This window comes from Aythya fuligula, chromosome 4 (genome assembly GCF_009819795.1).
Source record: "Aythya fuligula isolate bAytFul2 chromosome 4, bAytFul2.pri, whole genome shotgun sequence".
Lineage (NCBI taxonomy): Eukaryota > Metazoa > Chordata > Aves > Anseriformes > Anatidae > Aythya > Aythya fuligula.
Window position 1 is genome coordinate 49,036,327 of NC_045562.1, and position 26,955 is coordinate 49,063,281.

The following is a 26,955-nucleotide window of genomic DNA, read 5'->3' on the forward strand; positions in this document are numbered from 1 at the left end:
CCCCAGCACAGATGCCCCTCTGGTCCTCACTCTGTACCAAGCTAGAAACAGCAGCCCTGGGCACTACCCAGGGTCTATGCCTTCTCCTTTATGTCCCTGTAAAGGAGCCTCAACAGATACACAGTCTCTTTCTTATCTATATAAATAAACTTGAGGGAAAGGAGGATGCGAGAGCAGGCAGTGAGTAACCTTGCGTTGTCCATCTGAGGACCTCTGCCACATGGACAACATGGGGTGGTGTCCAACCTAATCCCCTTCAGCACGTGGCCCTACTGACCGAGTGGCCACCTGGGCAGCGTGCTCAGCACAGGCCCTGCGCCAGGGAGCCTGTGGCAGCTGTGTTTGCTGTTCTCCAAGGATTAAACAGCCCCTGGCCCGAGGCAGGGCTGCTAATACACTGGCTGGAGGCACCCCACTAATTTAAATCAAGACTTTTATTTTAAATCTGCTGCTAGAGCAAAAGACACAACCTAACCGCTACACCCACGTGCAAAAAAAAAAAAAATAAATAATAATCCTTCTTTTGTGTCTTACTGCTCTTGGGTTTTACATGAAGCAGTCAAAGGAATCCCACCAAATTAACAGGATCAAGTTTCCCCATATAACTTTTATATGATAACGGCTCTCCTACATTTCAAAACAGCACTTTGGCTGGAAGAGCCAGTAAAATTTAGTTTCTCTGTTCATTCAATTTAAGAAGAGGCACAAGTGCCAGCTGTCTTCTAGTGTCCTTGGGCATGTCTGGTTTTTGGTAAGCACGATGTAGCTCAAGCCATTAGCTGAAGGAGGAATTCCGTAGTGAAAAACAAGAGTGGAAAATTATAGTATCTTTTAGAGGGTTGCTTTCAATTCAGCTAATCCCCTCAAGGCTCCTCAGGTTCGAAGTCAGAGCAATACTGCATTTACAGAAGTGGCCAGAGCAACATTTAACTACAGACCTTAGAAAATCCTCCCACACATGGTGGCTTGGCAAAGCCCAGTGGAGAAACGTGGATCTGGCTTCAAGCCTGCTCTTGAGAAGTTAAGGAGGGCAGGGCACTTTGCTCAGCTGGGCTGTGCATGTTGCAAAATTTGGAGCAAAAATGTTGAGGATGGAGCTTCTCATGCTTGTGTGTTAGTTCTTTGCGAAAGCCACGTGCTGCCCTCCTTTCTCAACGCAGATCTCAACGCATGTGGAAATCTGTGCCAGAGCTAAGCTGTGAGGTTAATTAAAGCTGAAAGTGTTGGTAAGGAATGCTGAAAGTGAATGGAAAGATTCTTGAATGAAAATGTAAATGAAATGTCTGCAATATCTGCATTAAACAGACAGGACAAAGCACATTCAGATGAAATGTGAAGAGTCCTTTCCAGTAGAGCTGGCTGCCCCTGAGGAAAAGGGGGCAAAACCTGCTGTACTGTTCTTAAAAGTACGGAAGGAGCTGTAATCCAGACTCATGGCATTGAGGCACCCAATATGAATTTGTCTACATATATCAGCTGCTGTATTCAAGAGTATTTGATACAGACTACGCTGCTGGCATAGGAGAAAAAGAGGTTGCTTCCACTGACCACGACTACTTAGGTCCAAAGACAATCTCCAGGAACCAAACCTCCTTTGCAAGCTTTAAGAATTGGTTGATTATGCCTGAGAAGTTCATGTGCAATGGAAGTTGGTTTTCCAGTAATGCTTTGAGAAAGGTCATGCTTTATTCCTCACGCACATGCATGAAGCTCACCTTTCCTCCTTCACAGCCACCTACATACACTTGAGATGAGAATTAGACCTTGCACTCTGCTGGCATGTCTTCTTGTGGCTGGAGACTTCTCACACCTCTGGAAAAGCCTGATGCTGGCTAATGTCAGTCCCAACAAATGAGCTTCATTGCCAAAAATAAAACCTGTGCCAGCCGATAAAGTGAAACGATGCCAAGGTGAAAACACAGTCAGAAAGGTTTCTTTTCATGAATGAATTATGCCTCAGTTATGTCTGAATTTTGTGTAGGCTGCTCGAAAGAAGTGTGCTTATACTCCTTGCCTATGTAACGGGAGCACAAAGGGGGCAAACCTTATCCCTCTCTGAGGCTGGCTAGGAACAGACATCCCACTTTCGGATGGGGCCAGAACAGGGAAAGCACTGGAGCAGGAAGGGACAGGGTGAAGGGAGTTGCAAAAGGTCGGTGGTTGCACACAGGCAGCAGACATTCGTTTCTCTTCTGTCATTAAGCCACCCTGGCCGTATGCTGCAAGTTTGGCCGACCTCCGCATCTCTCTGACAATTAACCTAGTTTAGCACTGGCACTGGCAGCATGACAAGGATATTTTTCCTTGAGCTATTTCTCTGACAAATCTGGCAGAACTGGGCTGCCCTGTAACGCAAGGATAAATGCCACTCTTGCAGAGCTCTAGTGCCCATTGTAGATTAACTCCTGCTCTGAAAACTGGTTCAGGGATCAGCTACAGCACAGCAGGGAAGCAGACTTGTAGGTTTGAGGGTCTTGTCTTATTTTTATTTATTTTTTTAATATTCTTGACCTTTGGGGGAAATCTGCCTTCAAGGTTCCAGTCAACAGAGCAGCATTTTGTGACTGTCTCCATGACCAGAGACATTGTTTAGGAACTAGAATGGATTGTCTGCATCTTGGCATGTGACTGCGTGTCCAGACTGCCCCCCTTGAACACTGTAGTGACCAGGTGGATGAGGATGCCAACTACACAGGACACAGAAACACAGATTTTATGCTGACATCACTGACAATGCTGGACTAACAGCACAGACTGTAGGTGTCAGCATCGATGGCTGCTTGGGGCTTCATATTCTACAAGGAGGGCCCAGCCCTTTCCCTCTGTGTCGGACTGGTACCTCAGGAGAGGTATCTCTTAGTAAATGGTGTTTCATATCATGACTAAAACCTCACTGTCACTGAAGGATTCCTGGCTTGGAGCTGAATCTTCTTTGGGGATTAAGAATGTGAATTTAATTTTACATCACCCCTAGGCCTTGGCAAAGTTGCAGTTGACAAAGACTGAATATATCCAGTGAATCCTTGGACTATCTCTACAATATGTTTTATGCATTCATATGATTTATTAATTGACAACAGATTCTGAATATAGATTGAAGCAAGTTCAGGAGCAACCTAGTGAAATGACTGGAGATTACAACAGATGGTGTACAAATTTTACACACACACCCCAAAAAAAAAAGAAAAAAAAAAAAGTGGATTGTCTGTAACTTCTACATGTTTTACAATATATCCTCCCAATATGAAGTTAAAGAGGCTGACTGTTACACTGAGGAGGTCAAGCTGTATTTACAGGAAGTTCTTTTCTCCTTTCTTCTGAATTTCTGTTGGCAGCACTATCAAACTTTATCGATAAAGTCTTGCATTTCTCAGCACTCTAGACAAGCAAACAGATTTGTGAATATCACACATAATAATGACCATATCTGCCCTGGTTTTCATTCTCTCTTCTTTCTGTTAAGATCCTGGACACTTGGGTGATGAGAAAATAATCACCATTGACTCCTCTAATCCTGAGGAGTTGTCCTGGTCCATGACACTGCTGTGATACATGGAGACAAGTTAAGAAAAGAAATTTGCTGTTGCTAGAGCCGTGTAGATTTTTTAGTCGCTCTTTCTCACTTTTATTTGTATTTACTCACTGATTGTTATCTACCTAGATAATGTAAAGTAAACGAATAAAAATGTCTTTAGTGGTATAAATTTCGGGTACAAAATTCAATCATCAATGTATTGCTCTAGGATTTTTCCTCTTTTGCTCTATTCAAATCACGTTGTCAGGAAACAAGCATTTTAGGCCAGAAAGTCATTTTATGTGCACATATTGGGAAACTTACACCTCTCCATATATTGCGCATTGCAGTCCTATCATTCACTAGACAGTGTGTAATATATTCTTAATGTAGAATTTCAATAATTTAGTAACCTCTTAAATAGAGAAAGAAGGGAGTATGACCTGCTCTGAGGATCATATTTTCCTGTCTCCTCTGCAGACCTTAGAGAACTGATAAGATTAGTAGACTGATGGCCTTGTTATGGTTAGTGTTTTATTAAGAACAGCCAGTACTAATTTTGAAAGCATAATTAAGGGTATTTTCTTTTCTTCTCTCGTATACGATAAGCATTACTCTTACATATTATTCTTAACATTCAGCTAGCCCTGATGAAGTCCTGCTGTTCTTTTACCTTCCTTCCCATGTAAAACAACCAATGGAGTGGTTTCAAAGGGAATCCGTGGAGGCCTCTCCTCTTGTAGATTTTATAACTCAATAGTACAAAAGGCCAGAAAACGTCCCACGTGGAGCAGGCTTTTATGGAGAGGAGATGGGCATGATTAACCAAATGTGTTCTGGAAGACCACTGGAAGCAGAGAATACTCTGTGCTGCTGCTACTAAATGAGGATGTGTAGGTTGATATGGATGAGCAAGGCTGTTTCACTCAATATGTACGAGCATCTCCTGCCAAGAGACTGAATTACAGTCAGAAGTAAGTGTTCTCTATGAAGAGCCAGTGTTGCAACACTGTTCTTCACCAAACAGGTTTTGCAGTGGGAGCATGCATCCCAAGAGGTGGCCATGACTTGGTCATGACTTGCCTTGCCAGCTCTCAGATGATCCAGGCCACGGGTTCTAGCTGAAGATTTGGCACATCTCTCCTGGTTTGTCTTTACATCAGGAAGATGACACTGCAGGAGAAAGGGTGAATACAAATTCTGTCCCAAATAAAGTGTGTAAGTACTGGTGCTTTTGTCACTGGGATTTGTTGCAGGGGTGAACAAGATTGAAAGCACCTGGTGATGTTACTTTGCCCCAACCCAGACCATAATGGAAGTATTTATACCATTAATATTAGCTGAGTCAATATAGAAATGCTGAGGAGATCCTAGTGCTGGCTACTGCAAACTATGCTGTCCAAGTCACCCTTGGGCCCTGGCACAGGACTGGCAGAGGCTGCACATCCTGCACAGCCTCCAGTGCTAGGGATGTGCTCTTTTCTCCACATCTACTTTGTATTATGAGTCAAAGGTATGGTCACACCAATGTGCTTTCCTCAGTGTTGTGTCTGTGACCTTTTCTTGGTGCCCATTTTAAAAAGTCCCACATTTGCATTTTGCATATCTTGATGAATTTTAGTGGACTGAGTGTGCACCATTTCTAGCAAGCCTCCTGTTTCCAGTTTCTTCCCTCAGAGGGGATTGAATTCCAGCACATTCTTGTTTTATCCTTCCAAGACATGAGTGTAATGAAGTTGGACAGTAATGGTTGCTGTATTTCACTTTTTTTCTGCTCTGTCCCCAGTGGTCTAAGCATCTGTAGGTTTGAAGGCACTTACAGTCATGGTCTTTGAGTTCAAAATAAATCAGAAGAGAACAGACCAAAACAGGACAGAGCATTTAATAAGATATATAGTATACATATAAACTTGCACTTAATATGTTGAGCTGACAAAGCAAATAAATGCAAAGTTTTGCAGACTTGCCTTTTTTGTAATCTAGGCTTGAATAATAGTAACATGACCCAAGTGAGCAAAAGAAATTTATAATGGGAGGCCAAGAACAAGTAACCGTCTTCTACAACTAATGAACTGTAATCCATACCAGAGATTTCCAAAATGCATTTGTTCCTCTTCCACCTACCTCCCAACAGAATCAGCCTGTCTTCCTTCCTCTTTTCCTTCCCTTTCTTCAGCAGATGCTTACTTATATTCCTGATACTTTTGCTAACTCAGCACTGGAGAGAGGGAAATAGCTGCATTCTTAGGCAGAAGATGCATTTCACAGGCTTGTGATGGTCTCCTTGCTTTCTGTTAAGGTCTGCTAATTGTTGTTCAGATCTTTCTGTGTTTCACATAGCCCCTGCTTTTCAAGTCCCCAGCAAATAGAAGTTGACAACCAATGCAAAAAACACCATAGCAATTTAGTGCCCTGTGGTGCTTTACAACACCAAGAGAACTCACAGCTGACAGCATGAAGGTTTTTTTGTCTGTGATGAGCTTGGTTTGCTTGCATGTCAGGTAAAAATAACAGTTTGATCTTAAATAGGTGTTTATCTTTTTGCAGTGTTACATAAACTCTCTTGGCACCTCCTGACAAACGTGAATTGGCTGCTTCTGCCCTATGTATGTTTTGAGAGAAAATGTAGGTTTGCAACCCTTTATATTTGAGTCTTTCTTTTTGTTCCCTAGACATGACTTGTAACGTTTGCCAGTCTCCATCATCACCAGTATCAGGCTGTCTTTTGGTTTCTTTAACCATTTTCCAGTTGGATGCTCCCGTCTATCCTAAGTCTTTGTCTGTCCTTTGCTACCTCTAAATTCCTATTTCCTTTACACCTCTGCTCTTTGCCTCTCCCACAACCTAACAATGAACTGCTTGGCAGAGCAGTAACCTGGGATCAAGGTCAGCAAGGAAGCATGGTTTTAACCACTGCATCATATGATGGCAGCACCTTTCTCCTGCCTGGTGGAAGGAAGAGAAGCAGAGACTGAGCAAGCAATTGAACTTCTTTAAAAATATAAGACTGTCTTGGACACAGGCTCTATTGTAACCACTACAATAAATAGACAGAGTCAAAGTCAAATAAGGACAGATGCTGCTTGTCCTGGATTTGACCGTGTCAGGTGAATAGAGGTCACCCATTCATAATCTCAAAGTCACTTGAATTTGACATGTTCAGGGTATCAGTCCATGGATAGAAAGCTCTTCCTGGGCTGCCCAAGCCCTGTCCTCCTCATTGTGGTGATGGTGAGGCCCTATCTGCTCCATTCTGTTACCTCCAGTCTCCTGATGCCTGTGAAGGAGCTATTCTCTTGAGGGCACTGTCTTGTTCAAAGAGAGTAAGAAGGAAAGGGAAAGAGAGAAATGGGCTGATTGGACCTGCCAAGGATTTGTGTGGCCAACTACAATGGTGCTGAGCATGCTGAGCCATGTGTCTTCTGTCTCCTCGCACTATTTCAACACTGCAAAACTCTGAGCTGGTTATGCTTCTTATTTTAAGTTTATGGATTAATGTATGAGTAAACTGTGAGTTCAGGCTGTGGAGCTTAACGTCAGAAAAACATGTGGATCTGAAGGCTCAAAACAAAGAAAGCTTTATGAATTGACCAGGTTTGGTGACACACTCTTTATGTTAACTCCACTTCAACAGTTCTGGTGAACTTTAAACATTTACCTGTTAGACTAAACACAGGTTAAGCCAGGCTGTGAAATAACTCAACTGTAGGGCTGACATCTGATCAAAATCTTATCTACTGATCTTCTGCCTAGCTGCATTACCACCTGGACCGAATTCCTTAAAAGAGTTGCACACTGTCCTTCAGAAACCACTAAAAACAATGAAAATAAAGTAAGTCAAGGAAATAGGGATTGTAATATAGCCCAGTTCCTCTTACCTAGTTAATTTGTTTAATTTGAAGACCACACTTCTAATTGTTTCACTATGTGCTATTTCAGCAGTCAGGCAGAGGAAGCTATGGGAGATGGAAGAAGTGAAAAGAGCAGTACCAACATGCATGGATTAGTTCTTTACAGATATTATTCCACTGAACACTGACTTCATTGACAAATGACTCCTGACTTTCACTGGAATGAACTAGGAAGAAAGAGGTTTTGTGTACATGGAGAAACATCTATTTTTTACATACCTAGGAAGATATGGAGTAGTAGAGATCCAGTTTTATATGTACATTTTTGGGGAGGAGTGGGTGGGTAGAGGAGCTTCTCACCACTCTGAAAAGTGGTGAGACACACCACACTGTTTTTAACAGAAACAACATGTTTAAAAAAACAAAACATCCCTTGAGGACCTGTGGGTGAATGAGTTGAAACAATACAAATAAAATGTCATGGGCTCCAGCTTCTGCAATCTTTATGACAAAAAGATGTCCAAAAAAAACACCCTGTGTGGGGGCTTCATCAAACCTCAGACTCCACTTTCCTGTCCCTTATGACAATGGTAGCTTCATGACAAGAGATCTTACAAAATTGTGACTTTCCTCCTGTTTTTTTTGTTTGTTTGTTTGTTTTTTCTTTGTTCATTTGTTGTTGAAATTTCTCTCCCAGGATTGGCAGACACAAACGCCAGAAAGTCTCTTTTAAAGAGGATGTTTTCAGGAGAGTAGCAGGACTGACAATAAAATAGCGACCCGTATGACCTCTGCGTGGTTAGGTCTGCAGCTAAAGCTCAAGAGTGGGGGAAGGCTCCCTGTTTGTCTCCAAACTTGAGCCTGTTCCTTGTAAGAGTCATCCACATCACAACAGAAGGCTTCAAGGGGCTTAGAGTTAACGTTAAGGAGCGGGAATATGTAGCTAAAGTCTAGCAATGGATCCCAGATCCCTCTCCCCACACCAATGGCTGTACACAGAAATGGGGATGAAGCAGGAATTGTTTTTGCATCTCGGTTTCACCATGATGTCCCAGGCAGAAGGAAGCAGAGTTCTTTTGTTGGCTGTAGGGAACTGAGATCTCAATGCTTGGGTCTTCATTCTAAAAGCTTCTGTGTGTTTTGGGGTATTTGTTTGTTTATTTGCTTTTTTTTTTTTGACTCCTCCTTATCTTTCTGGCAGCGCTGGAGAGTGGGATTTTTATGGCACCATATGACAGTTCTCCTTCCCTCTGTCCCCCTCCTCCCACTGACTCAGGGAGCCCTGGGTACTGAGGAAGCTAGGAGGCAGCCCCAGGCCTGTCCAAGAGCCACTGTGGCTCCAACCTCCCATAGCACAAAGCGCAAAAGAAGAAAAGGAGACTCTGGAAAGGGCGCTGAGGAGAGGGGAGGATAACAGCCACTTCCCTGGCAGGGGGGGACTGTCAGCAGCACAGCTGTTCTTTTTGGAAATGTCAGAGAGGAAGAAGAAAGTGTCGAGGGAGTTGTCACCAGCAGACAGCACAATAGGTGTCTCCAAAATAGTGCTTCGCACAGTCATAGTCCTTTCTTGAAAACACTTACCAGGAAGCCTGGGTCTGACTAACTTTACAAATAATGAACTCCATTTGAGAAACAGACACGTAAATCACAAAATCACTTAGGATCCAATTTCTCTCTGATGAATGAGAGCACAGGCGTGGGTTTGTGCAATGTGCAGCACAACCAGCAAAATGATGTCCCTGGGCTCTTCAGCACCTTCATGGTGCAAAATGTGACCTCAGACTTCTTGAAATCTACCCAGTGAATGCCCATGTAGTGAGCCATGGCAGCTTCTTCTTTCAAGAAAATGTCATATTCTCACTGATCCTGAACCTGCACGAGACACAGCTGGCCAAGTGAACCACCTTTCAGCGACTTGGGTTCTTTTATTAAGGATGCAGACAGGAAAGTCTGCCTACTAATCAGGAGACCTCTTTTCCCCTCTTAAGTTTATCAGAGCATTGTTGATTAAATTATACTTTAAACATGCTAATTAACAGAGAACAAGTTATCAAAGGAAAAATCAATAGATCTGTTCGTCCCCCAGTAGCAAAATGATCTCTTGACTCTCTTTCCTGTGCTACTTATGACCATGAGCATGAATCTCTGTGCCTCAATGTGTCTGATTCTTTGTGGGTTGTAGAATGGGCAGACCTGAAAACAAGCCATAATTGTGCTGATACCATGATTGTACACAACTGCTGTCTAGTGTGAAGATAAGAGCCCTGGATGCAGAGCCTGCAGTTACAGGGTGTGCAGGGACATATGGAAATGAAGATCTAAAATGGGCACTGAGAGGTCCAACAGTTTCTACTTGCTGTCTAGAAAATGGGGGCAGGGAAGAAAGGACAGAGGTTCTTCTGAAGAGATGCTCTAATCACTCAAGGAAGTTGATCAATAATGAAGCCCATAAGTTGAAGCTGATCCATAAAAAAGCGACCGTGCTGCTCTTACTCTAGGGCAGCTTCTCTGGTGAATGCTCTTATTTCAAAAGAGGGATGTCTCCAGGGAAGCTATTCTGGGATGTGTGTTTCTACACATATAATTTACATAGTGTGGCTAAGGTATTGTTCCACAACCACTACTGCAATCATGTATTTCCCTCCTGCAGACAACCCCTTAGTAAGCAGCACCATCTCTGGAGGCTGATGTGGTTGACCTTCGTGGAACCACTTATGTTCAGTTTTGGAAGGTCTCCTTAAAGCCCATATCAAAGTACTCAGCAAACCTTCCTGCAGGATGCTGTGACATCTTTAAGTATCTTTTAAGGAAATAGGAAAATAATTAGCTGTGAGGCTGTTGTTTTGTTTACAGTCACTAAATTGTTAGGTATTTCTTTCCCTGTTTTCCTCCTCCTCCTTTTCCCTGCATATTGCACCCTTATAAACACACAGTGCTGAGTGCTGAGCACCTGGCTTTGTGCTTCCAGGCACAGCCTGTGTTTCACAGACATTTAAGGAGCTCTTCAGCCTTCAGATGGTACAACCTGCTGACGATCAGTAAACCACCAAATACTGGTCCGAGTCACTGCAAACAATACTAAAACAAAGAGTAATGTCTCAATTGCTTGTATACACAAATGCAGTACTGATTTTGTTTAGTCTGTCTGGGTCAAAATTATTTTTTTATCCTTGATGTTCATGTCTGTGTGGGGGTGGGTATTTTGCAACCAGAGCAAATTTGATTATTGTAGCTGTAAGATTATTCTGTGTTACAAAGCTGGTCAGTTTGGCTAGATTAGCCATCTGCATTGACAGGCTGCTGGGGTAATATCTGCATGAAGTGAATACAATTCAGTTTATACATGTCTGGGTGCCAACAAGTCCGATGCCCCCAGCATGCAGCCGTCCGCCAGCAATGTAGATGTCCAGCTGGAGATCCTGGCTGTGGGTGATAGCTTGGGTCACCTTGAGTCATGACGCAGGTAGTGTGTTGCTGTGAAAACGAGCAGGCAATGAGGCACAGCACGAGTGCGCTGCTGGAGTTCAGGCTGCCAGCTCCCTTCTCCAGGACCAGGGTCACCTCAGTTGGAAGAAGGCAGGCTGTAATTATCCCCCTTTGGAGCCGATAGTGAACTGACATCATTTCCTATGCCACCTTGGTTTCCCTTCAGGGGGCCTGTCATTACAGCTAACAAGACCCAAGTCTCCTCGACCTGTGACGTTCACAAAATCACAGCCTGCGCTGAAACGGCCCTGGGCTCAGAGGCTGGCTGAGTCACAACCTGTCACAGAGCACTCACAGCTTGCTTCCACTTCAAGGCAGCCTCTCGCATCACAGCCCAGACCCTTCTAGTAGGGGCAGCAAGGTCAAGCCGGTTGTGCCCTCTCTTAGGACAGTAGGGGCAAGGCCACCATCCTGGATTGCCCAGGGGAGTATGACTGCAGCTCGTGCTCAAGGTTCAGCTCTCCAAACCTACTGCTCAGGTGTACCCACAGTGTTCTAGGTGCCCAGCTGCAGCCATCAGGCTTATATTTTAATTTTCAAAGCAAAAATAGTTGATAGGTCTTCAATATTGGAATGCATGTCTGCAGCAGCATAAAGGGAAAAAGGAAAAATCAGCTTTCTAAAGAAAATTTTGTGATTTTAATTCTATTTCCTGTGTTTTAACAGAATGAGTAGATAAGTTAGCATGTTTTGTAAGGGGACAGCGTGAAATGACAGCCTCTTAACATGAACATTTCTTAAAATAATTGAATAATAATAATAAAAAGAAAAGGAGTGAAAACCTTCTTTGTTATGTAAACCATTCAAAAATAGCCATCTGAGAGAGCAGAAATGACAACAAAAACCCAAAGAAACCTGTGGTATCTGCAAGCTAATGAATATGAAGCAGCAGCAGCCTTATCAACTTGGGCTAAAAGTAACATACTGTATAAAACTGATTTTCTCCTTCTCTTACTTGCCTTGGGCAGGGAAATCCATTTTGTGTTGTTGGCAGTATGGTACCCACTTATGAAGGCACCTTCTGTCATTAAGGGAGTCCAGGGCTGGATCCCTGCTTCTACCATAGTTTACGCATTATCTCCGTTGATTCATCAGTTGCACCCTGATGGTCTAAGAAAAGACAGATTTTTGTGGAGAGGTTCTCAGCCTGTGTTTTTATGCTTCAAGGGTCACTGCTTCAACTTCAGACCAAAAAAAGGCTCTTATGCCTGGGTAGTACTGTCAGTTTTTCCCCAAGATACCGTCAGGACTAACAGAGAACAGTGCCTTTTCTTGTAAACCTCTCCCAGCTTCAACCAAAAAAGCCACAGCAGCCTTTGAAGCAGGATTTCCCCTCCCCGGGCACCTGTTTTCCATTTGGTGATAGCGTCAGGCTCCTTCTTGCTCAATCCACCTCTGTGAATCCATCCTCCTTGCTGCACCTGGGCTGGGTTTCAAGAGGAGGAGCAGACACTAGGCTTACCCAAACACATGTTTTTGTGCTGAAAACACTCCCAAAAAGTGAGGAGTGAGCTCTCTCAGCCTCCCTTGCCAAGCAGAGGCTAACAGTAGTCCCTGAACAACAGGAGGGAAACTGCATCATCACATGGCTTCCTCATTAGTGAGTACAGCACTGCCTGTGCATGTGGAGAGAAGACTGAGTGGAACGGGCTTTTTTCAGATTTGGCTAAAGGAATTCAAGTTTTGAGTATTTCTGATACTTCTGTTACGAAGGGTGATCTGAGAACATTTTTTCATAATTTTACAGCACCATATAGTGAGCATTTCCTACCATGTGAGCTTTCAGAGGATTGTAAACAACATTCCAGCCATACTTGTACTGTGGCTGGATATAGACTTTCTGGAGTCTTTAAATGCTTTTACAATGTGTGTTTACTGTCATAGAAGGGCAAAGTATCTCACTGAAACATCTCAACATCTCATATTCACCTCAGCGAAACCATAAAGCCACAAGCAGAAGGGACTTTTGCATGCCCATTGGGTTTGGGAATTTTTGTTCTGAAAACTGGCTGCTAACTTCCCTCAGGTCCATCTTCTTCCAGCCCTACTTGCAAAGGGGAGGACTGCGGAGGCAGGGTGAGCAGAAGTCAGGATGATGATTCTGTAGAATGAGATAAGCAAAATGTACTGCTGGCTATGTTATACTCACAGAAACTTCATGTAACGAGATATTCAGTCAACAGTGTGACTTGTGTACTTCTTATGCCACTGTCAAAACCTGTTTTGATTGAAATCCTGGAACCTGAGTTGTGATACAACAGGAAATGCTTTCCTCACCCCTACAAGGAGACCGTGTTTTTTTAGGATTTTATGTAAAGTGATTCATGAGTCATGTGCAGTTCACTTCTTACAGGACTGACTCAAAGTCCTTACTGAATATCAGACAGTGAATTTGACAAGAGGGGAAAACTTTTTTAAAAAGGAAAACATTTGTGACATCTTATGACGCATCTTACGATGGCGAAGACATTTGTTCAGCACTCAGATGGGCACCTGACAGGGACCTCTGTGTTCCTTCTACTCCTGAGAAGGCACGTTAAGACCTCCTTTTTCTGACCTTCCCCAAGAGGAAGCAACTTTCAGAGAACAATTTTTACCAAGATGTGTTAGTGATGTAATCTAGATATCCATGCTGACCTAAAAGGAACCTTATGTGATTTTTGGGTCACTGAGATGCAAGTGTCACCACAGCCAGACCTGTGGGTCACCCTTCATGGCATGTTCTGTCAATAAGAAGGCATAAAGACAGCAGTCATTACTTACTGGCTACAACCTTAGTGTTTCTTGTAATTTTAAATTCCAGTGGAGACAACATTAGTAAATCCAAGCCTTGGATAGAAACCACTTTGAAACTGATTGCAGTATTCACCTTTTGTTATTTTACATCTAGAATCTTATCTGCATCGCTGCTTTGTGCTAACAAAAGTCCTGCTTGCTTGTTGAGTCCATGGCATAGCAGATATTGTAATTATATATATATATATATATATGTATGTTAAGTATGTGTAAATGCAAAAGGTCTGTCTGGGAGGCACTTCAGTCTGTATCTGAAAGAATCGAGCTACACTGATTCTGTCGTTCCCATAGTGTCAATCCTATTAAAGAACCAAACTCCCCGGTCCCATTGCGAGCATATTTTTCTCACTGCATCATAAACTTTTTATAGTATAGGTGGGGATAATAGGAGGTGAAGACAATGCAGAGATGCTAAGTTCCGGGAGACTTGTTATACCTGTTGAATATAATCCAGTGATCAAAACACTGAATAAACATGAAAACACATGAATCAACAGAACTGGTGTTTATTCTTGGCATTAATTATATGGGTGTCCATATAGTTTGAAAAACACAATGTAGAGGATTGTATTATGAGCATTGCAGTGCCTTAAGAATCTCTTTGTCTTTACACTTGTCATTTTTAGCTCAGATAACTTGATTTCAGAAGCATTAGCATTTCTTTTGAAACTTTGTACAAATATTCTGATTTCTCCAGGCTCAGTTTTCTAAATCAGGTAGCTATTCGATGATCCTTCTGCATTCTCATTGTGTATCATCTTGATTTCCTACTGTAAAAAGACTTTACTTTATTAGTACAAGGCAAACTCAGTGGTCAGAATCTCCTGCAGAATACCAGTGCTGCTCTTTGAGCAGCCTTCGGTCAGACATGAAGCTGACAGCTGCTGATGGCAAGAGTTATGTTGCTTTCCACATACCCAGCTAACACCCCTTGTGTGAGATTGCTCTCTCATGTGCGCCGTCTGTAGGTAAAAGAAGGTACAGGTATTGGTAGGCAATTAAGCTTTCCATAAACATATCTCTTGGGATTGTTTTGAGTTCATATTTTGTCACTTCCTTTTGATGCAATGTTCCATTTTACCCTTCTTTAAGAGTAACGGAAGGCTGAGGTTTCTGAAGAGTTTTGCGTAGAGAACAGTGCAATTCTGCAAGGTGATGAAAGCACCTGATAAAGTTTTAATCGAGCTCCTCCAGCTTTGCTGAAGTTGAGGATTTCTAGGAACTTGAGGATTTTCATATACCCCTTGAACAGGATTAATGATGTGTTGTAAGCTGTTGAATGCTAAAAGCACTAGAAGCCATTGGCAAGGTTTCCAGGTTCTCACTGTTTAAAAAAAAAAAAAAAATGCTGTTTCCGTTATGCTGTGTCTTATTTTCCTTTTCATTTTGCTCTGAATGTCCCACCCATGTACTCATAGGTTCCTTACTGTGCTGGTACCAGAGCACCTGCAAGGAGCTATAGGTTGTGTGCCACTCCTCTGTTTCCCTGGTTTGTATCAACTGGTGTAAGCAGCATGCATAAAATATGTTTAATATTGTTGGATTACTCTTGGAGAACTTCAGTATTTAATTGAGGAAGTTCATTGTAAATAAATACTGCAGTTGTTTTGCATCACATAAGACCACTGCGGTTCTGTGCTGCTGGCCAGAATCTTCCCTGTGACCAAAAAATGTTTCTTTATGGTAATCTAGCAGCAAATAATAACTAATAGGCTGACTGCTGTCTTTCACAATGGTTAATTCCTCATTTTTTATTATTCATGGTCTACTGCTGTTCTACCTTTAAAAGCAGCACAGGAGCTATAGCAGTGCCTGGGCTGTATACCAAGCAGGCTGCTGATGCTCTTGTGTGCTCATAGAGCACTCCTGGCTCAGGCATGGGCGAGGAAGGGGCAACAGAAGGCTAAGGCCCAAATTAAATTGTAAGTATTAGCTTCTCCAAAGTAGCAGTTGTGTTAGGCAAGACGCACGAGCTGCGCTAATCCCTGAAAGAAGCCAGCATTTCCAGCCCATGTGCTGACTTGCCCATCTAAGCTGTCGCTAGCAGTTTACAGCTCCATTTCCCGATGTGTAACACGGCTGCAATTTACTGAAATGGCTTAAGACTAGAATTTGAAATGGTGCTTGAGTCTTGAAGAGAAATCAGGATGGTTGTAGTTTCAAAATCATCAGTGACAGAGTAATGGTCTGGGAGAGGTGTCAGGGGAGGGAGAGAACATAATCCAGACCAGTGATTTGTACACAGCCCCAACAACAACAGGGATCATTGCACAACTATCCCAGCCATGATTTTTGCCCACAACTGCAGGCAACTTGTCTTGTTTACCTATTCTTTCCAATTCCCTGTTCCCATGACAGGGGTTCCTACATATTTCATAATAGAAGCTAATGCTGGTGGTTGAAATGCAATTTTTGGCTTTTTAAAGAAAAGGAGGGGGGGTGAAATAAGCTTAAACATGACCACATGTTACATGACACTTTGGTAGCATGTACACGAAATTTAATCTTTACAATTCATTTAAGAATAAAAATGTGTTCCAAGTTCTTTCAGCTGCCCTGAAAACTAGTAGGAAATCTGGAGGCCCTTCCCTCAGCGTAAACAGTCCCATTTAAAATGGGAAGCTGGTTCCTGCTGCAGAGAGCAGAGCACTTGTTTAATTTGTGTCTGGCTTTGGCTGTCTGTTCCCTGTATAGCTTTAGGAACTGTGGGAATTGAACTCTCATCTCTTCTTCCATTCTTCATCAATGCAAGACGCTTTAAGGGGACTGTACCAAAACCTCTAGCCTTCCTGGCTCCTCGTCTTCAGCAACCATAGGAACGGGAGCACATCCTTGTAGCTGATGACAAACATAGGCATTATAAACAACGCTCAGTATGTGTTTTCTTCATGCTCTCAGAAAAGCTTTTTATTAATCTATGGGAACTGTAGGTAAAGAGTCATTTTTCTCGTGGTACACCCAGGTTCATACAGAGTAGCTGACATGGAAGAGTAAATATACAGCAATGCCTGCGCACGTTCCTTATATAATATACAAATATATTTTGTTTGACAGCGTCATAGTGCAAGAGCATTGTGAAAATGACAGCCCTTCCCTGGGGTCAGATCTTTATGGATAGGACACAGCACAACATTAGGCTTCACTAGTAAGGTAGTGGCAGAGTTTGTTGAATTATGATGGCTCCATTAAAACAAAAAGCAGCAAAAAACACTAGGAAACTGTAACAGGAATACGCGATGTTAAACTGAAATAATAGATATTTTAAAGGTTTTTCCTTTCTTGTGGGAAAGTAGTTAAGCTAAATAGCTTTAGCTTAAAGAAATAAATGTTATGAGAATCTTTATAAATATTTATAGAGTAGTAATGCAGAAATATAGAACCACTAAATCTGCTATGTGTTTATACTATAGCAAAGGTCTCTGGCTGACAATAGAGAGGGAATAATATGAGAACATCTCTCTGACAGCCAGACAGAGAAGCCATTTGCCTCATATGAGCTTCTATCATGGTTACCACCATGCTGACATGGAGAATAGCTGTGTTTATGGAAGCAGAGGATTGAATAGCTCATCCTCAACCTGCTGGAGGCTATGGGGATCTAGTCACTAATACATGCCTCCTTCCCAGCCAGCCCTGATTGCCCTGCAAGTGCCCCAGGTGTCAGGAATTGGTCCATGAAAGGCTTTTGTTTATATGGTCATTGGCATGTTGAAGTGAAAGAGCAATAGTAATCAGGACAATTTCTCGTTTAAGTTAGGTGGAAAATGAGCATTTTTTCCCAAACAAATGGCAAACCTATGGCACTGCAGTACAGGAGGCCATCAGAGAGCACAACCAAGTGCACAAGTGCCAGGGCAGAGCTCATAGCACTGCAGTGGTGAGCATCTGGAAATGTTGCTGGCATTATTATGCAATTCAGGTGCAGCTGCAGGAAACAGTCTGTATCTAGTTATGTGTTTAGAAAAATTTTTTGCAGCCTTACTTTCAGTGAGTATTGGTTGGAAATAGTAACCCAGGAGTTTAAGCATGATTTTTTAGACTGCTCTTCCTCTTCTTTATAACTATTGAGGAAGGTTTAGTGTTGGCAGGACCATCCTGGACATAGCTGGTGGTCACAGTAGCCCAAGGAATGCTCCTGACATGAAAAAATCCTTTATAAAAGGTGGAAAAGGCAGCAAAATTAAATCCATTAAAATAAAATTAATGTACTTATTTACAAAGCTTTTTTCATATGCAGAGTTCACACAGTGGTTAATCTCTGCAAGAATGCAGAAATACCAAGGAAAAAGGGTTGTTTCACCACACTGTACTGCTAATCCCTTATTTCTAAGAGTGATTTTTATATATAGAAATAAGAGGAATTTGGTATTCAGGACTGGGATTCACAAGAGACAGATTTCTGAGCAGGGACGATACAGCATCATTGGGTGCAAGGAGCAGCAGGGTTTTAGTCACCTTCCCATTGAAGATGTTGATGGCCTCTTAGGCACTGATTTAGTTGATCTGTAAAGGAGATTGTACATTTGTCTTTTAGCTTAGATCCATGTGTAACTCTGGATTTGGCTGGAGTTTAGGTGCCTCGTTCCTCTTTCATTTTTGGTTCCAGTTCCTGGTGTACTGTTGGCACCAGAAGACTTGCCATGAGCTCTGCCTGCAAACTGACCAAGTCAGCTCCCTCAGTTAGGCTGGAGTTTTAGAAGGTTTTAGAGTTTGGGCATCTGATCTAAAATCCATACAATTGATGTTCAGGTTACATTTGGACTGCAGTCACTGCTGGTACGCGCACTGCACAGCTGGCCCCTGTGGGGCAGGAGCTGCCAGCTCCTCTTTTCCCAGCAAAGGCAGGAGCTTCTGGTGTTGTGAGGTCCCACAAATGAGGCCATCAGCACCAGGTTATCCAAGATGCTCCTTGTTGGTGGCCCTCAGTGTCCCCATCAGCCCTTCCAGCAGATCGGTTCAGGGTACAGAGCTGTGTGATGCGGTCGGGGCGTGATGCACACTGTTGGTACTTCTGGTCCAGGGTTGTGTCAAACCCAACTTACACAAGGACAAGACTGCTTGCTGCGAGGTCATAGCTGAAACATGCTTGTCTGCCCTAATCAGGGCTTAGCTTCGGATCAGCGATGACAGCCCATTATGCAGTATTTTCTTCTGCTGGGCAATTGCGAGTGCTTTGTATACATTATTCTTAATTGCACTCAGACAATGTGTCTGCCTCTGCTGTGCTAAAACAAAACAGTACCAAAATACGAGCAGGCTGGAAGCGAGGTCAGGCGAGCACAGCGGGAGCTGGGCAGGGAGCGCTACTGCTCGCTTCGCCTGTGCCAGAGCTGGCCCTTCAGCACTGGCTGGCTTCCCAATATGCTCCCCAGAGCCACTGCCTTTCCCTGCCTGGGCAGTCAGGTGTGAGCTGGGGCAGCCTGAGAAGAGACACAGACAGAAAGCAGCACATTTGTAAAATAGAAAATATGTTATAATTACATATGTTTTTTCCCTGTTGTTTTAATTCATTTATATCCCTAGAAGTGAAAAATCAACACAGTTCTCCTTGTTTATGTTTTGCCTTTATGTTTTGCTCCCATGTCAGCCCAGGAAATGGAAATCCTTGTGGTCAGCTTCACTTTCAGGCCCTCCCTGCTCTGCTGTGTGAGATGGGGACGCTGCAAGGGAAAGGCGTCTTTGTTTTGAAGCCACTGCTTTCATTTGAATTTGCAAATAACGTGGAAATTTTTCTGTTGGCTGTGAGTTTAACTGAAGTTTCTTTTTACAAGCACTAGGACCAAGTTAAAGCAGACATGTGGTTTTGAATCCCTTCGCTCCAGCACTTGGGATGTGCTAACACTGGAGATGGGATCTCAAACCCCCCCTGCATGCAGAGCAGGGCACGGGCATGGTAACGCTGCTACCTGCCTTGGAGCTGGACAGGTCTGCAGCTTGGGTGAAGGTTCAGCAGCCACCATGGCCTTCCAAGAAAGCTCACATGAGGTTTTGTGGATTTAGGTTCAGAAGGGAGCTATTATGCTGAAACTGGTTTGGCCTGGGTTTTATTGGAGGTCATGAACAGAGGATGAGTGGAGTCGTGGCTCCACTCCCCCTGGAATTTGCTGCCGCAGCAGGGGAGAACAAGTCCTTCCCCATGCAGAGGACAACCATCGTGCAGCCAAGATTTCATACAGTGTGCTGCTGCTTGAAAAAAGAGGTCATGCAAACGGGAAAATAAATAAATCAATGAAATTCTGAATTTCCCGTGCACACCTAGCAATGCTACTTTAAAGGTATAAGCTGTGCAACACACATTTTTCATGTCTGTTTTTATCTCTTGCTTTTGGGCTTCAATTCGTTTTGATATCATATGGCTGCATGGAATTACTCTCTGTCCAGAGCAACTGAGAAGCAACATAAATCTGCAGTTCACCTTGGCCACCAGACAGCGTTGGGTTCACTTTACGACTGGCCCATGTTAATCAGGTATCCTGCTCAGATTTCCATCCCTCTCTTCCAGCTGTAAATCAGGCAGCTGATTAATAATCATAGCGAGGGAGATAATTAGTACTGGCATGTAGCTGTTTTATGGATCTCTCTTTTCTGGGAGCCAAAGCCAACCATATGGAAAAATGTAGCTGAGACACTATAAATATGATTCCACTTAGACAGTTGTCTCTTTCTGTTTTCTGTTATCACAGCAGTGTCAGCACAGGGAAAACAATGAAAGTGAAGAGATGCTGTTGCAGATTTTATTACAAGTTCGAGGAGTTTTTTCATTCTTCAAGGACACAGTGTTAATCTGAAGAAAGAGGGCTTGCATTGTGCTCATTTATGCTGCCACAATTACTTAAGAAATAGATTCAGTGCTCATGCTTGAAGTGCTTAGGTTCTATTTTAACTATTTCTGACAGAATTAGAAAGATATGATTTGTGCTTTGTGCCGTGATAAGTTGTCTTCTTCAATAAGCCACATCTTAAACTTTGTCAGCCCTCTCTGCATTCAGTCTTCTGCTCCTTGCATTTGGACTGCTGCTGCTAACTGTAGTGTAGTCAGCAGCAGCAAGAAAGGATTTCACAGAAAGTGAAGGCTTCAGCAGCACCATGCAGATGGACACCAGCAGCAGCTGAATCCATGCAGGTGGAAATCTTTGCACAGAGCCCCTTCTGATTTTCAAGCTAATCTTCATGCAACCCAACAACAACATCAAAAGATCTGCCTTTGAGGACCCACTCAGTGGGCTGGTGCCCTAACATAGTCCACTGAAAATTTACTGGCAAAGAAAATAAATGGGGAATAGGAATATCTCTTACTTTATTCTGAATCTTTGCAGGATCTCTGTAAGGCAAAGTCTGTTTCTGAAGAACAGCGAACAATTCACCCCAAAGCCATGTTCCCGTGTTTGTTTTGTTGCGGTAGCTTTTTAGACTGTTTTTTAACTTTGTGTTCTTGTTGAGTGTTCCTGAGACTGGATTACCTAATGTGATCCCACCACAAGTAATCTGACTGAGATTCCCAAAATATTTTACTGGAGAAGTCTAGGTAGGCTGCAGGCTGGGGAAGCCTTTGTGGTTCTGCTGCCTATGAAATGAGAGAGCATCTTGCCTGTCGTTTTGGGTGTGGGATACTAGGGGGACATGCAGCTTGATAGAGCTCAAGGAATTGAGGAAGTCAGCCCTTTTTTTTATGGAAGAAGGAATAGGAAAATGCCTGCTGCAGTGGAGACAGGAGAGCTCCTCCCTTCCTTTTTGCATTATTCTTGCAGCCTTGTCTTAGAATAGGTGCCCCAAGTGTTTTCTTGTTTGTCTTTTGAAATAGTTGAGAAACCTTCTCTTCCACAAAAGAATATTTTCTTTTGAGATGTATCTTTTTGCTTGTGAAAGGGTTTAGAAATAATTTCTGTTTCTGCCATTCCCATCCAAAGCTTAAAGTGGGTATACAATTCATACAGCTGCATCAGTGTGATACAACATGTTTTTGTTTTTGTTTTTTCCTTTTTAAGAAGGAATTTGCCAAAAGTGGTATGAGGTAAGTGTTGGTAAATCATAATTTAGTGCTAAAAAAGTTTTTAATTAAATCCTCTCTTAAAAAGCCAATATTGTAAGAGAAATGAAACCACTGATCCAAAGCTGACATAGAGAGCTCTGTGACTCGTCCTCATTTCATCTTTCTGTTCCAGGAACCGCTTCCATAAATCATTTCTCTCCCAAGGCCTCTGCTCAGCATACTACTCTTTTTTCTGACACTTAACCCACTAGCGCTGTGTACTGTATGTATTATGCATTGCCTTTTGTGCATGCCATATATTACGAAGAGCTTTCAGTCCCCAAGGGTTTCTGCAGCTATTTCAGTGAGTTCATCCTGCGGGGCACTTTATGAAAGTCATCAGTTCGCTTTTGCTAGGAAGAAAGGGATAATTGTAACAGCAAGTAGGCCAAGCTCATTAGATCATGATTAAAAGGCTGATTCTTTTTTAATGCGGTGAATGAGGTTCTAGTGGATGGGCACAGGGTAGAAGTGGCACTGGAGATAAGTCACAGGTGCTGTCTCCTTGGGCCACTTTGTCTCTTCGGTATTTTATAGTTTTAATTAAGTACTGAACCATGCAGAGCACAATGACCTTTAATTTTCTTGAGATGACTTTCCTTAGGAAGTCTTGATAAAGAAATGCAACATGTAGTCTCATGCCTGCCATCTGGGATGATCCCAGAACAGACAGGTGGGGTCACAAGTCACCTGTTTCTGGGAGCACGGGCATCTCTCCACCAGAAATGGAGGATTTTGTCACTGCCAAGTCAGGATGTAGGAGCTGGACTTTAATCTTGAATTATTTTACAGCTGGCCTTGAGCTCCTCACACCAGGAAAATTGGAGGGTGGATGAAGGAGCGTGGCACTGGGCTCCTGGTGCTACTGCTCACGTAGGCTGGCCAAGGAACAGGCCGGGGTCAGTTGCCTTTTATTTCACCAGCAGAAATAAAGAAGCTGTCAGGCCTCACCCAGCTCTCTTTCATTAACCAGAGGCAAGGGAGAAATTACAGGCTGTAGCCCTGGTGTAACAAGCCACTTGCTATCCCTGTCCTTTTGTCCCCACAGTAACTAATTATACACGGGCCTACAGGCAAGGCTGCAGTTCTCTTTCTTCCCTTGGCCAGCAGTAGACTTTCAATGTAAATCCAGCTAATTTAAGGGCAGTTTCTCTCCTTTTTCATTGCATAACGTGACAGGACAGGCACATTTCTCTGCTGGTCAGCGCCCATATTTTCTCATCCCCTGTGCCATTCGCAGTTAGCACTTCGAGTGACCCTGCTACCTGCAGTAAGCAGGCAACATTAATTGCAATTTGTTCTTACTTTTTCCTTCCTCTCCCTTCTCCCCAGGTGCAAAGGGGCATCCCACTACGGCCTTACCAAGGAGCGGAAGAGGCGCTCCCAGGACTGCTCCCCGGACCATGGCTCCAGCCTCACAGTCGCCGCCCTGGGCCCCGAGCTCTCGGCAGCCGCGGCCATTGCCTTAATGACAGACGAGCCAGGGCTGGTGAACCCAGCCTTCAGCCCCACCTCGGAGGACAGCCAGTCAGGCAGCAGCCCCGGAGACCTGCACAGCAGCAACCGTAGCAGGAGTAAGAATGCAGGGCAAGGGTTTTGGGGCCTGGTGGCCTCTCCCAGCACTTGTTTTCTGTGAAACATATGTGGTTGAAAGGCTTAAAAAATAAGAAAGAGAAGAAAAAGTGACAGTGAACGCTTTAATTTCACATGGCTTGTCAAAATGTGCATTCAGTGACCCAGTATATTTGAGGTGAAAAACAAATTTTCTTGCCCAGGGGCAGCATCAATCTGAAGACTTACTGCATGCAGGCAAAGTGCAAGTCTTAAAAAAAAAAAGATTATTGAGACAAGTCGGCTTGGTTGGAAGAGAAATGGCATGTGTGATATATCAGGGACACAATGCAACCGTGTAATGGCTTCACCAAAACACAGTGGCCCAAGTAACCCCCATAGACCATGTGATGGGCACCTACCCAAAAACCTGTTGGGAAACATGTTTGGCAATTGCCAAGTATTTTCAGGAGAACAAACCTTAAGAGAAGCAGCTGAGAGCCTGGGGAGTGTTTGCCAGCCTCCCAGAGCAGGGCATTTCAGAGGTCCTGCTGAAATATCCACTGTCAGGGACATGATGCACCAAGAGATCTTGCCTTAATTCTTTACCATTAATTCTATGTCAAAGCACATGGCTCTGATGAGACCCGACTGAAGGTTGATTTGGAAGCATTAACAGTGAAATCAAATCTTGTATTTGAGGTCTCTGGAGCCAAAGTTATGTTGCACTAACCTTGTGTTGCACCAGCTCTGTGCTGGGATGAAGGATGGTGAAAGTTTAGAAGAGCAGCACTATCCCCTTGTGCACATAGAGTGAGAGAGAGAGATGGAAAGGGAAGGAGTGCGAACACCAGGATGAAATTAAATCCCACCAGTTTTATTGAGTTTAGAGGCCACAGTCTGGTTTGAGGGAATGTTGTGTTATTAGATTACAATGTTTGGCAACATGCAGAGCTCAAAGAGACAGAACAGTAACAGCCATGAAGATATCTTCAGCAGGATGGAAAGGAAAGCGAAATGTTTTGAAACAGTTATGACTTTTCTTTTTTAGTCTTGTCTTACCCAAGTTAGATGTGCCTTGGTCCCACCTGATGATCTTTGAGTTTTTGACATCAAACTACTGGCTATTTTTGACAGCTTTGGAGGCACTGCAGGGTTTTGAGGCAGTAGTGGGTTTTTATTCAAGAACAGTTTTCAACAATGACTTCCAGATTTTTTATTTTATTTTATTTTTGTCAAACTTATGCTTGGAAAGGGCAGTGTTTTTTCCTTTTTATATGCATTTTTCACTGGATTGCTATCAATTCTGTTTTGGCTGAGGATTATTGTCTCTCAGGCTGCCACACACACTTTCAGATACAGGTTTATGTGTAATTGTACCTAGATTCAGGTGGATGCAATCTTGGAGAATCAGCTGGAGTCAGATGAAACACTGAAGTGCAAGAAGCCTTGTAATTGCTATTGTGCCCTGTCATATGCCAATGGTGCAGAGATGATGTGGTTCTTGCATGGTGCTGCTGAAATGTATTGATTCATTTTTCCTGCTGTTGCAGCCCGTCACTTCGAACGCTCCACTATAAGAAGCAGATCTTTTAAAAAAATAAACAAGGCATTCAGTGTTCTTCGAAGGACTAAAAGTGGAAGTGCGGTTTCCAACCAAGCTGACCGAGAAAGGGAGGCTGTTGGGAACTCTGTTCCTGGAGAGGAAGGTAATGCTTTGTTCTCCTTGTGTTATCACTTAAAATGGGGCAGGGGACCCTGTGCATGTGGGAACTGGCTGACTGTGATTGACATGCCTTTCATGTGGTGAGGTGCAAATGATTAAAAAAAAAAAAAAAAAAAAAAAAAGGCAGAAAACCCAACCTTTTCTGTATTTTCTTCCTTTTAAAAATCTGTTAGTGAATGGCAGGGAAGAAGAAAGCTGGAGCTGGGGGACCTCATGTAGGGCTATGGTGGTAACTACCCGCATGCTACAGCCAACCCAGTACCCAAGGCATGGGACCCATGCGTCTGTGTCCTATTACTGGAGCTGTTGTTGATTTGCTCTCTTATTTTGTTTAAGAGACTTTGCCAGCATATGTCTGTTTTCCCCGTAAAGCAAATGGATCACAGTGATCACACAGTATGGGAATCTCAGGTGTTTCTGCTAACCTTTATGAAGCATGGGAGATTCCCAGTGGAAGGACAATAGGAAAATGTAAAGCACTGTAATTATTCCTGGACTTCTGTAGGATCCTCAGTGGACAATTTGTATTGCCTCAGTCAGGCAGGTGATGAAGTAAGAATGTTCTGCTCTTAGATAGTGGAAGAGGCAAGTTTCTCTGACATATGTCAAGGATGAGGGGTCTGGCAGGCAGTAACACGTAGTATTTGGTGTTCTCGAATCAATAAGCAAACATTACTAATTGCTTTGGACCGTAATTATGAAGCCAACATTAGCATTCATACACCAAGAGGAAGTGATGATAGAGCAGGAATCGTCATCTTAATCAAGGTCTTGACTGAGTTCATTATTCCTTTGCTTGATGCCTCGGCACCTTACCTCTCTCCCCAGATAAAACGTCCAGGGTAAACGCTCTAAGAAGGCAGCAGATCCAACTTCCCTTTACTCTATATTTCATGCTGTCAATGAAACGCACAGAAAATAAGGAGAAAATGCTGCCAAATGCTGCTTTGGGGCATGGAAATTGTATGACCACCTTCTACCTCAGCTTATAGTTGACTTTGCTAATAGTTCCACTGAACATTTGGTTTCATGTCTAGAGACCACAGGGGTGAGCTGGATGCCAGTAACACCTAGCCCAGTCCAGATGGTAGCAGAAGAAGGTGTGAAGATGGTACTGGTCTTTACATTTCCAGCAGAATGAAAAGCACTGTTGTCTCCTTTATAAGGGATATATAATGGGGCCCTGGAGTGGTGATCTCTCTGTCAAGATCATCATTCTGCACTTGATTCTGCTTGTGGTGTCATTCTTCTGCACCAAGCATGCCTGTAAACTTCCAGATATGTCCTACCTCACTGGAAAAACCAGGTAGATGTGTAATTACTTAATGAGCAGTTACTCTTATGCATGAGATCACAGAAGCTCAGTACCCAAATGACAGTATTAATTACACATGCAAAGAATGAATTTTGATTGTGCTGTTCTGGAATTTGGTCTTTAAAAAAATATGCAAGCAAGTTGCTTGCAGCAATATAAATGCAACTTTAACAATAATTTCTCTTCAGTCCTTTGCAACAGGTTCTTTGTGCAATGGCATCTCAAAGGCACTCTCTTTTTGTTGGAAGAGGAACTGAATATACTTCTTTCTGTTGCAGTTATCATCGTCCTGCCAGCTGGGTGCTGGAAAAAAGCAGCCCCATGTGTCTATCTATCTTCCCATTTCTGCTCCATTCTCCCGGAAATGGGGGTCCTCCCATGGGTGGTGGGAGGTCCCAAAGCTGGGTGTTAGAGCACCGATTCCTGCTGCTGCCTCGCCACACGTTTCCCAGGTTCCTGGCTGACAGCACACCCTGGCTGTGTTTCTTGCTCCAGGGGATCAGATGATGCCTCTTCTCTTCTCTGGTGCCTCCTCTCCTCACCAGGTTTAGTCCTGGGCAGAATGAAGCTGAGATTGCACCAGCTTCACAGTGGGGATCAAATGAAATAACCCCTTCTTGCTGGTATAAAGCCCACTTCTTGATAAAGGAGCTGTCAGATCATCTGCCAAAGCTCAACAGTCCCTGT

At 43.3% G+C, this 26,955-nt stretch overlaps 1 protein-coding gene across 3 annotated transcripts in view; it reads left to right on the plus strand.

Moving 5' to 3' along the window:
• LNX1 (ligand of numb-protein X 1) overlaps positions 1-26,955 on the plus strand; it is a 103,569-nt gene that overhangs the window by 47,516 nt on the left and 29,098 nt on the right. For all 3 annotated transcript variants that reach the window (XM_032185996.1, XM_032185994.1, XM_032185995.1), the window contains 2 exons: positions 23,009-23,250; positions 24,781-24,936. In XM_032185996.1, coding sequence (XP_032041887.1) covers positions 23,009-23,250; positions 24,781-24,936 — 398 coding nt within the window. The remainder of the gene's footprint in view (positions 1-23,008; positions 23,251-24,780; positions 24,937-26,955) is intronic.